The sequence below is a fragment of the Vairimorpha necatrix genome, chromosome 4 (assembly GCF_036630325.1).
Source record: "Vairimorpha necatrix chromosome 4, complete sequence".
Classification (NCBI taxonomy): domain Eukaryota; kingdom Fungi; phylum Microsporidia; family Nosematidae; genus Vairimorpha; species Vairimorpha necatrix.
This window is the reverse complement of record NC_088819.1, coordinates 1,172,284-1,184,650: the sequence shown is the minus strand read 5'-3', so window position 1 is coordinate 1,184,650 and position 12,367 is coordinate 1,172,284. Positions and strand designations below refer to the sequence as shown.

Below are 12,367 nucleotides of genomic sequence, written 5' to 3'. Positions count from 1 at the left end.
ATCTGTAAAGATTATTCTTATATTTTGATAATATCTTACTATCTATATTTTTTAAAGTTTTAAAGTTTTAAAGTTAGTTTTAAATATACCCTATTATGAAATCTTGGTACATTTCACTTTACAACTCTGAATTATACAATGGCTCACTTCTCTTAGCAGAACACTTTTACAAATTATCAAAATGCCCTACTGCTTTCAAATATCTAATACTAAATCTCTATCAATTAGGATATTACTCTAAAATACTAAGCATTTTAGAAGATATCTCCCTTGATGACTACCATATAAGACTGATTTACTACAAATCAATCATAAAAACAAACACAAATCCCAAAAATCAACTTCCTAAAATTCCATCTTACGAAATCTTATCTTTAGAAAATATTCTAAACTTCAAATCTGTGGAAATATTCTGGGAATCTTTGACTAAAAAAGACATCTTAAAGAAAGATCTACTGATCAAAGCATATAAAACTGATACAAGGAATATTGAGTCATTGTATTATTTGATAAAAGATGAAATGTTGACACAAAAAGAAGTTTCTAGTTTACTTGATTTAAATGAACAAAGAGACATTTTATACCAAATATTTCTAAATTATGAAAATTTTGATTTCAATTTTGCCACATCTTTTTTTCATCCAATTTATGCATTTTTATTTTCTAAAAATTTATTTATAGAAAAAAACAAATTTGACTTATTTAATATAAGTCACACTTCTTACAAATTATACGATAAATGTGTGTTCACACATTTATCTTTATCTTTATATTTCTTATTAATAGAAGATTTTGAAGAATCTAAAAAAGTTTTACTAAAATGTCTTGACTTTGATAAACAAACAGGACAAATTTATTTATATCTTGGAATATGTTACAGTAAACTCAGAGAATGTGAAAAAAGTCTAAGTTGTTTTAATATTTGTAATAAGAAGATGATTTGTACATGGAAATCTTTTTATTATATTTCTTTTGAATACCAGAAAATGACTAATTTTGATAAATCAAGATTTTATTATTTAGAAGGTTTAGCTGTAGAACGAAATATTATTATACAAGAAGGATATGTCAGCTTATTAATATTCCTTGAGGATTATAAAGAAGCCTTGTCTTATATTAGTGGGATACTGAGAAGTAAAGAGAATTATAAAAGTAATAATGTTTTATTATTAAAATGTTATTGTCATTTGTTTCTTGGGAATATTAAAGAGTCGAGAGAAGCTCTAGAGAAATGTGAGAAAGATTATAAATATTATTGTACTAAAGGATATATAGAACATTTGACTAATAATATTGATAAGGCTTGTGATTTGTATAATAAATCATTAATGATTAGAAATAATACGGTGGTGGAGGAATTAATGAGTACGGCTAGTAGACTCAATAAAGAGAATGAAGTTTATAATTCGTGTACTGAGATATTTGAGTATTTATTTATAACATCCCAAGAAATAAAAGTAATATAATAAAAGAAATGTATGTTTAAAAATATTTCTTGATTGTGTATGTATTTATTTATTGTGTATAAATTTCTTAAATTTAATTCTATTGGCTTTTTATGAAAGATTAAATAATCTATAGAAGTAAGGCACAATTGCATTTCAAAATTTCTCAAATTAGATATATGCATTTTTATATTGCTTGAAAAATTAATTTATTCAGTATAAATCTGTATGCTTTTGTAATATTCTATATAATTTTTTAAATATTCTTTAAAGTTTATAAAATATAAAAAAAATTTTATTATTTTTTAAAAAACTTTTATAAACCTCGCTTAACTAACTTAATTCCATACATTCTGCTAAAAAATCAAATTATTTTTTTCCGTTATTTTTTTAATATCTTCTCTTGCCCTCTAAATGTCTAATGATGTCTCAGATATAAATAACTCAATAAAAGAAGAAGAAGGTGTCACTTGTCCAATATGTTTCGGAGAATACACTTCTTCTGGTGATCACAGAATAGCAAGTATGAAATGCGGCCATCTTTTTGGTCATTCTTGTATACTAGAATGGTTCGGTAAACGAAAACATGTCTTATGTCCTGTGTGCTCTTCAAAATGTCTCAAATCTCAAATTAGACTGATTTTTTCATCAAAAGTAGTAGCTCTAAACACTGAAAAAGAACACAAATTAATAGAACAATATCTTACTGAATTCAACGCAAAAAACAAGTTATTAGAAGAAATATCGGCACTAAAAACAGAACTAGAAATATTAAAACTCAACACTAAACAAATTTGTGATTGTAAAATAAACAAAAAAGAAAATTCGCAAAATTTTTTATTTTATAAAAAAATTTTAGTGAATTTTAATACTAAAAACAGTCTGATTTTGATAGACGAAGTGAACAATCTGATCGTCTTATCGACGATCAAAGATAACAAACCTTGTATTGTTAAATATTATGAATCAGGTATGACGAGTATAAAATTTTTTAATGATACAGGAATTATAACACATATGAAATATATTGACGGGAATGTGGTATTAAGTATAAAAGATAAGTTTTATATTGTAAATATTTACAATTCTAATATCATTTTTGAAGACACGAATTATAAAAAGATAACATGTTTATTAACAAACCAAAAAAATAGAAATAAATTGATTATTGGAGATGTACAAGGAAATATAACCTTTTACATATTAGGACACAATAAAAAGACAGTAAAAATATGTAATATACCTATACACTCCTTGTATGAATGTAAAGGGTATGTTTACATAGGCACAGTTTTCAATATTTACAAATTGAAAATTGATGACAACTGGGAAATGTTTTTGTTACACGATGATATTCCAGAAATATGTAAATTAAACTTAGATATTGAAGATATGAATTGTATAAATATATTTGGCGAAGAAGATAGTGTAGTTTTGGTATATAGAAATAGATTTAATAAAATATTACATTATCATATAAATGAGACGGAAGAAAAAGCAATAAATATGGGACTGAAACAAATAATAAAGTATAGGGAGATGATGTGTAATAAAATGTATTATCTGGTAGATCAGAGTGAAAATAAAATAGTAGTGACTAATGAAAAATATGAAAAAGAAATTGAGTATAAAGTGGAGGAGAATATGATATGTTTTGATGTAAAAACAGAGTTATTGGTAATATTGACAGAGAAATTTATATATTTGTACAAATAAAATCAAACATGAACAAATTTGAAGAAAAAAGGAAAGGATTTGAATCATAGAAAAAATCAAAATACCGTTGAGTTACAATTTGCAAAATGTTCCAAATACAAACTAGCAACATAAAAAACTGCTAAGATATTTTTTAAAAAAGGTAAATGTTTTCTTTATAGTTAACTTTTATATTGATACGTAACACATAATAATCAATCTAAGTATTAATAGATATACTGTTGTAAAAATAAATTATTTAAATATTAAAAGTTTTTATAGACATATTAAACTTAAAAAGTAAATTATTTAAATATTAAAAGTTTTTATAGGTATATTACACTTTAAAAATAAATTATTTAAATATTAAAGTTTTTATAGGTATATCACACTTTAAAAATATTTTATATCTTTTTAAAAAATTCATTTTACGGTCAGATTATGCATTAACCACTTTGTTTGTATACAAACAAAGTGGTTTAAAAAAATATAAAAAAGAAAAATTCAGCATAAAATAGAAAAAATTGATAAGCCCTAAATGGAATTTACAATCAAAGAACATGAAATGAAAAACACAATGTACAAGTCACCACTAACATTCATAAGGGATTATATTTTCATGTATAACAAACAGGCTACTGTACCATACAAACTCTATTTTCAAGATATGCAATATTCCCATTATTATGAAAAATCCCTGATAACATTCTTAACTAGACCAAGCAAGGATAATACATTTATAGATAACTTTCTAGAAATAGATGAAATACTAGAGACTACTAAGTCATTAATGTTTTATGATAAAGCATTTTATCATAATACTTTGTCGATATATATGAAATCTATAGCTATCGTGATAGATAAGACTATTACAGAAATGGAGATGCTGGATTTTACTAATATTGATATTTTATATTTGTACAGTCATGAGAATATAAATATATATAAGATATTAGTTAATAATATATTAAAGAATATTGTCATAACACAAACAAATACTAGTAGAGATATAAATATAGAAATTAAGCCACAGATATGGTTTTATTTTGTAAAATGTGTTGACATAATAGAAAACATAAATAGAAGATTAGTAGATTTAGATAATAGAAAGATTAAAGAGATACCCTCTAGATATTGTAATGAGTTCGCTTTACTAAAGAGGATATGCATTCCTGAAAATATCATAGGACAAAATAGAATAAACCAATATTCTAAAGCAGATTTATTAGAAAACATGTTTAATAAAATTAAAGAATTGATAGATGGAGCGAATAATGACAAGAAATATATTTTCTTGTCAAATTTCATAAGTGAAATGATTTTAAGAGAACTTTGTAATGAACAGGAACTTGACAAATATATAAAATATTCAAAGGGTCTTTTAGATGATCATCAGTAATCTAGACTGCGATGTTTATGAAATACAATGCCAGATCATCAACAACCTCTATATCTAAATTTTAAGTATCATGAAAAACGAATTAAAAAGATAGACTGACTTATGTAAATCTAATTATCTAGAAACAAGAAAACAATTTATATAATATATACAACAGAGATGATAATAATTAACGTATTTTATACATATTGTTATGAAGATGATAATTCATAATTTCCTAATTAATTTTCCCCCTTTAATGTCAAAAAGAAAAATTGATGAAGAAAAAGAAAATATGGAAGAATTGCCCAGTGAGGAACCATTTAGAGAACAAAATGACTCTTACAGTGAAGATGAAATAATAGAAGAAAACTTCATAGATGAAAATGTAAATGAATCATTTTCAGATGCGTATCAAGAGAGTAGTTTGGATTTCACTACAAATTCGTCTTATAATGAAGTAATTGATCCTCCATCTGAGGAAGATTACCAGGACGTAGACGTAGAGAAAATTATTTCTGAAAATAATTTATGCAAGAAGTTTTTTGAGAAAACATTTTTTATTCATGCAGTCAAGAATTTATTTATAAAATTTCTTAATTCGCATAAAAATAAGAAATATATAAAATGTATTAAGGAAATGTGTTCTGAAAATCTAGAAAGTCTCAGAGTAAGTTATATGGACATTTCAGATTTCAATGAGACATTATTGAAATTGCTAGATTGTTATCCAGAGCAGACTCTGGAAATATTTGAGAGTGGCTTAGAGCAAGTGGTCAAAGTATATTTCCCAAATTATGATCAGATCAAGAAGAAATTACATTGTAGGATTATTGATCTCCCTATTAGTGAAAATATTAGGTCTCTTAGGAATAATCATCTTAATAAATTAGTCAGGATTAAAGGGGTAGTCACCAGAAGGACTGGTGTCTTTCCCCAGTTCTTTATTATAAAATACACTTGCATGAAGTGTCAAGCAGTATTTGGCCCATTTTCGGCCAGTTCATCAAAGCCCACACATTGTTACGAGTGTCAGAGCAGGGGTCCTTTTACAATTAATAGTTCCGAGACAGTTTACAAGGATTTCCAGAAGTTGACTCTTCAGGAAGTACCAGGTACAGTCCCGCCTGGTACTCTGCCTAGATCCAAGGAAGTTTTACTTTTTTATGATTTGATTGATACAGCCAAACCTGGAGAAGAAATAGAAGTTATAGGAATTTACAAGAATAATTTCAATGTATCATTAAATATTAAGAATGGCTTCCCTGTCTTTTTTACTGTTATAGAGGGTGTTTTTATAGAGAAGAATGTCAATCAATGTAAATTAAATGAGGAAGATATAAAAGAGATTAAAAGACTCTCTAAGAATCCAAATGTGAAGAATATTATTTTTAATTCTATAGCGCCTTCTATATGTGGACATTTTAATGTAAAGCGGGCTATAGCCATAGCGCTCTTTGGAGGAGTAATGAAAGAGAAGAATAATCATAGGGTCAGAGGAGACATAAATGTTTTACTCCTAGGAGACCCTGGGACAGCCAAGTCTCAATTTCTAAGATATGTCGAGAAGACTAGTAATAGAGCAGTACTCGCCACTGGTCAAGGGGCGAGTTCTGTAGGCTTGACTGCCTCTGTAAGGCGAGATCCTGTAATTAAGGAATGGACCTTAGAAGGTGGAGCTCTTGTACTAGCGGACAATGGAGTGTGTCTAATTGACGAATTTGATAAAATGAATGATCATGATCGTACTTCTATCCACGAAGCCATGGAACAACAGTCTATTTCTATTTCTAAAGCGGGGATTGTGGCCACTTTACATGCAAGATGCACTGTCATAGCGGCAGCTAATCCTACCAGGGGTGTTTATAATTCGTCCCTTACTTTTGCTCAGAATGTAAATCTCAGTGATCCTATTCTTTCTAGATTTGATATCCTGTGCGTAGTTAAGGATAATATTGACTCTAAGGAAGATGAAATAATGGCCAATCATATTCTCAATTCACACAGAGGAAATGTCTCTGATTACGCCGAGTCTTTGGACCACGAATTCCTTAAGAAATACATTTTATATGCCAAGACACATATCACTCCTGTATTTTCTAATGTGAATGTAGACAAAATATCTAATTTATACTCAGAATTAAGAAGAGAAAGCATTTCTTCTGGTCTGCCTATAACTGTCAGACATATTGAGTGTATTATCAGAATAAGTGAAGCATTTGCTAAGATGGAATTAAGAAATTATGTATCATTTGAAGATATCGACGAAGCAATCTCTGTTGTATTAGATTCTTTCATGGGAGCACAGAAATATTCAGTAACTAAAAACATGAGGAAGAAATTTTTAAAATATTTCAAGAAGAGTAATGCTGACGTCATAATATTCATCTTAAAAGAAATGTTTAATGAGAGAATTAGAGCATATAATTCTAATTATATTTTACTGGAAGAACTTGATAAACAACTAAAAGGATATGGGATAAGTTGCCCAGTAGATATCTTCGGAAGTAAGGAATTTTTGGATAATGGATTTTTATATGACAAAGAGAAAAATTTAGTAACGAGAAGTATTTAAATAAAAGAATATTAATTTAAAAATGTTTTAATGTATTTATTACTGTTTATATAATATGATTTCTTAATGTATAGAATTGCGTAAATTATAAAAAAAAATATTGAGAAATGGATTTATAGATGTGTTACTACATGAAAAAAACCTAAAGATTAAGAACTGAATGACAAGCCTATTTAGTTTAGATATATACTCTTTTTAAAAAATTTACACGTTATTAATTTTTTTTATAAAATGGAGGATGTGTCTCATAAAAATTTTTGTGCAAACCCCATTTTACGTATTATTTACCTGGTTTTGTAAAACATTTGCTCCCTGTAAGAAACATCAATATTATAATTAATACTTTTTATATCATTAAAAAATTTATTAAGTATTTTTTACTTATGTATCAACTATTAATAGTGTCGATCTATAAACAGATTTGAGATCGAGTATAACTTGTAGCGTAAAAATGTTTAGTAATAAAAAAATATTATCGAGAAGCGAATGAAGTAAGACAACATTCTGAAATCGACATGTGATATTTTTAAATTGTTATGACAAATAAACATACGCAAATCGACGTCATGAAATTCATGATTTGTTAAAAAAAAATTTTATATGCTTAATATTTTTTGTTTGATTGTTAATGTTTTTTTCACTATATATAGTTATTGGTGTCCTCTTGGTGGCTTCTGAAAAATTCTCAAAATATAGAACATCTTTTTATATCAAGCAGGTAAATTATTTGAATGTATAAATAGTTTTCATATGTTTTTTATATGAAATTATTATACGTATATAATCAAAAGAATAAACTCGAAGTAAGAATATGACGGGGTTTGGATCAAAACTCCATGATAACGTTTCTCGTTGACAATAAAAAAACTCAATCGAATATCTATAGAAAACTTTGTGTATATGCTAGTGTGGTCAAAACTACAATTTTTATGTCGAGTTCTGAAAAAGGAATGTAAATAAGAAATCAAAATCATATATTAAATTAATTAAATATTTACGAACAAAAAGGTCATTTATACATAAAAACGTCGATCTGATGTAAAAAGTCGAAAAATATATCTTTAAATCCATGTAAAGCGTATGGTAAAAAATCGTATTAAATTGAGAAGTTCTATATAATTCTAGTTCTGTATAATTAAAATTGTAGCTATTAAAAAATTGTAAATCTGACATAAAGACAAAAATTTAGAAATTATACCTAAAGACCTTTGTAATGGAGTTATCAGCAACATATAGAGCAAATATGCATCATTTGAAGTCATAAGATATAACTTACAGAGCACAAACATTGACCATTAAACAAGATCTAAAGAACGTAATTTGATCCTTTGCGATTGATATTTAGCAACATATTAAAAGCTTAAAGAATCAATATTTATTTTATGCGCACTGAGCCTTATATTATATGTTAAATTGAAATAGCACATTTTTAAACTAAAGATAAAAAGTCCCTTAAAAAATTATATAATTGTTCCGAGGTATGTCTTATATTTTGTGTGATTTCATCCCACACATAAAAAATTTTTAGGAATAAAATACATATTTTATACAGCGCACATTTAATTCAAAAAAAATTTAATTAGTTAATATAAGTAGCCCAATTATTTAAACTGTGACAACTAATATTTGTATATAGCTTTTTGACGCTAACCATAGAAATTCAACAAAAATTATTAAGTAGTCAAAATCGAGTGTTTATAAAAAATTGACGATTCCGCCGAACGACCATTGTTTTTATTAGGAACATGCGCTGGCTTTTTTAAAAATGGAATGGTGCTCGAAATTCATATTTGTTTAAGAAATCGTTTGACATATTGGCAAAAGCGATTCTTTTAGTTTAATTCGTTATTAAACGCCAGGAATTATGTATCTAAGTATATACTTCGCAAAACTAAAACGTTGAAACGTCATAAAACATCTCATCTCATTTATAAATGCAATCAATTGAGCCACTTTGAGATATCGAATACCCCAATGGCGTCTAAGATTATTATCCCACAAATGTTTTTACTTTCTAGGTGAAAGCTTTAAAAGTCGTTTGTTCAACTCATACTAAAAAGACAGGACTAGTCGTTTGGTGCATAATAATATACAACTTATTTATTAATTGATCTTATTGCAAAATTTCTTTACTTATTATGCATATAATATTATAAAATTTTTAAAATCTCAGTTATCCGATATATATATATTCCCAGTACATCTATTGCCTTAGAAATCTCTTTATCCCTGTATCTATATATTTGCACATATTCGCAAGCATATTATATGTCATCTATAACATATTTTGATAAAATTCGAAGTAGTGATTTTTTACATATATAACCGATAAATAGTATTATGCTTACCAACTAAATGATTCACTAGAATCAGTGTTCGGATATATGATGTAAGCATTATCAACTTATGCCCTCTTAGTAAGAATTCAAAAATTCATAGCTTTTTATAGTTTTCATGTGTATATTTTTAGATGTGTTTTTCTTTAGAATGATTTCCAATGAAAACTACAAATGCTATGGGAATTCCAAATTGTCATGCCAACCCAGCATTGCTATGTCTTATTACGGCACTGTGAAAATTTACAACCCGGGGTTGACGCCATATAACCCTGCTATAAAACTTCAAATTTTTTTTCATTTATAGTCTCGAAAATAAAAATTTTTAACTTAAAAAATTTTCTGTTTGAATTCGAATTTAACCAGCGTTAAACAAAGGAACAACATTGTTATCACTTGAGACAACGCTTTGTGCTCCCTTGTGTAAAAAGATGTCAAAAGTTAGAATATATCAGGAGCATTGCGAGTATGTATGACAGTGTTTCTTTCGGCTATTAATTTTTTTTCTATATAAAAAAGCGTGTGCAGATCCTTGCATATGATTTCAAAAACTCAAGATTATAATTTTTTCACGTTAATTCTGTGAGATTCTTACTCATTTTGGCAATCTCGGCAATAGAAGGCGCGGCAAATTTTGCCGTATTTCAGTAGACCTTTTTAAAGAATTAGTTACCATATGTAATGCGTCTCAAAATAATTAACAATAAGTATAATTAATGAGCTCAATTGGTTAATCCGAAAGGAAGTCAACATATTAACACGAAAGCACAAACTATTATTTGTATCCCATAAAATCCTCCCTTTGTATTCAATCTTTAACATTGCATGGTATGTACTGTGTTTTTATCTATCTTCCAAAAGTGAATCAGTATGCTACAGAATCCACCGGGATATGATTTACGCCATAACGTGATATCCTTTGTATAGTTTTTTAGGTTAGCAAGATGGAACTCATTTACGATGCATCGACAGAGCTTTATACCTTTCTTAAAGTACTTTACGTACAAAGTTGTAGCACTAGATCTTTTTTTCCAATTTTCCAAAAGTGTTTGTTTAACTAGTTGTAATTCACTACCTGTGGCAGGACGTACACAATTTATTAATCGACTTAACTTTTTTGTGTTAACATAACATTATCTGAGAAGGCAAAACAGATATTAGTAATAGAAAACATTTTGTATGTCTGCCCGGGATCGTTAAGTTCTTTTGTAATAACGCCATGATTATGTTTTAAATTTTAAGAAGTTAATCGTTTATAGCTAGTGAACTGTATTTTTTGAAAATTTTTTTTTAATAAAATTGATCTGTAGTAGTATGCGAACTATAAACGCATTAATTAATATATTAAATTTTTATTTAAGGGTTCAATTGGTTATGGATTAAATTTTTTTGTACCAGTAACATTTACCCTTTTAATTGTTTTTTCTTCTTTTTTTTTAAAAAAACATTCTCGCCTATACAATATTGCATATTTATAGAACTAACAATTCTCGTAGCAGTATGACTGAGATTTTTCCATTATAGGCCTTTGAATCGTACAAGAGTTGTTATGTATGCAAAGGTTACGGTACGATGTCCTGGCGCGTTTTGATACATTAATACTAACTGAAAAACTAGATGATATAAGGCTTTTATCGGAATAGCGGACGAATATCACTGACGTTTTTTACCTGTTTCGAGACTTCTAAGTAGTAGACCGCAAAAAATGCAGTAATATTTGGCCGATACCATTACCAATTTATATTAAAATTTTTAATTATATTACTAATACAAGGTGTTTAAATCTTTACATATGATGTCTCAAACAAATAAGAACTTTCAAATATTCAGGTTGTAATATATATCGATACATAGATTGCGTTGCCATTTATGATTTATTTTGCAAAAACATATAAGAAAGACCTGTAAGAGAATTTGAGACATAATAACCAATTATATTTTCTAAGTTATCGATACGAAAGGGTTAGACATCATATTGTTGCTATACATTATCGGTAAAATAAATATTGTTCTATAATATATCTTCGTAATGTGGGTTTTTTTAGAAAAAGTGACGCAAACTTGCTCATAAATTTTTTTAAAAAACGCATTCTTACTCATATTAACTTCTGAGCAAAATTCTAAAAGCTGTGTATGATCGTTTCTCAACTATGATAGAAAAAAACTCATCAATAGTATTAAAAGATGCACTACGAGACGAAATTAGAATTTTTTTGAACATTTACCAAGCAGTTATTTTGATTTTAGTATGGCAAAACACATATAAATTAGATATATATTTTTATTGTGTTACATTGTGTGATGTGTCCTCAAAAAAACTCTTTATTCATTAATAAATTGATATAGAACATAATAATTATATGAACAACCCATAGTTAAATTGTTTAAAAATAATCATTTAATTAACACAAGGTTAATTTAGCATAATGACAAAATATAGAAACAATTTTACCAATCCAAAAAAATTCACCATTTTAACATGTAGAAATAAATTGCCGAAAGATGTTTAGTGTATCTAAAAATATACAATGAATGTCGACAATTTGGCTGCCAAATATAATCATATGTCGATTTTTAAAGTATTAAAAGACAATTCTTTGTATACCTGTATTCATTTATCGTTATATATTGATATCGCTCTAAAAAAGACAAAAAACAATTCCCTGTTATTACAGGACATCTAAAAATTACTTAAAATATAGCCAATAAGGCAGTTTATATGCTATCAACTAAATAATTATAAGCGAAATGATCATGTATTTACAAAAAAAAAAGTGATATACCTTTTGTGAATATTGTTATAATCAACAAATAAATGCTTTTCTGTGACGTGAAGAAAATATTATACTATTAATTTCTGTAAAAAATCAAAAATGTTGAAATAATTGTGTCATTTTTAATACATAGTAAAGATATAATTAGGCTTTCCAGATGAAAC

General features: G+C 27.0%; 4 protein-coding genes across 4 annotated transcripts; all 4 read left to right on the top strand.

Annotated features, from left to right (window-relative positions):
- Positions 1 to 95: 95 nt before the first annotated feature.
- Positions 96 to 1,466, top strand: VNE69_04183 (enolase; the record flags this gene model as incomplete). Its single annotated transcript, XM_065473434.1, has 1 exon — positions 96 to 1,466. One exon carries the CDS (start codon positions 96 to 98, stop codon positions 1,464 to 1,466), a length of 1,371 nt encoding a protein of 456 aa, XP_065329506.1.
- A 393-nt stretch (positions 1,467 to 1,859) lies between these two features.
- Positions 1,860 to 3,161, top strand: VNE69_04182 (E3 ubiquitin-protein ligase RFWD3; the record flags this gene model as incomplete). The annotated part of the gene is made up of 1 exon (XM_065473433.1): positions 1,860 to 3,161. One exon carries the CDS (start codon positions 1,860 to 1,862, stop codon positions 3,159 to 3,161), a length of 1,302 nt encoding a protein of 433 aa, XP_065329505.1.
- Positions 3,162 to 3,678: 517 nt separating this feature from the next.
- On the top strand, positions 3,679 to 4,539 carry VNE69_04181 (uncharacterized protein; the record flags this gene model as incomplete). The annotated part of the gene is made up of 1 exon (XM_065473432.1): positions 3,679 to 4,539. The coding sequence occupies one exon, from the start codon at positions 3,679 to 3,681 to the stop codon at positions 4,537 to 4,539; it is 861 nt and encodes a 286-aa protein (XP_065329504.1).
- Positions 4,540 to 4,777: 238 nt separating this feature from the next.
- VNE69_04180 (DNA replication licensing factor MCM2) lies at positions 4,778 to 7,093 on the top strand (the record flags this gene model as incomplete). Its single annotated transcript, XM_065473431.1, has 1 exon — positions 4,778 to 7,093. The coding sequence occupies one exon, from the start codon at positions 4,778 to 4,780 to the stop codon at positions 7,091 to 7,093; it is 2,316 nt and encodes a 771-aa protein (XP_065329503.1).
- Between the last annotated feature and the right edge of the window lie 5,274 nt (positions 7,094 to 12,367).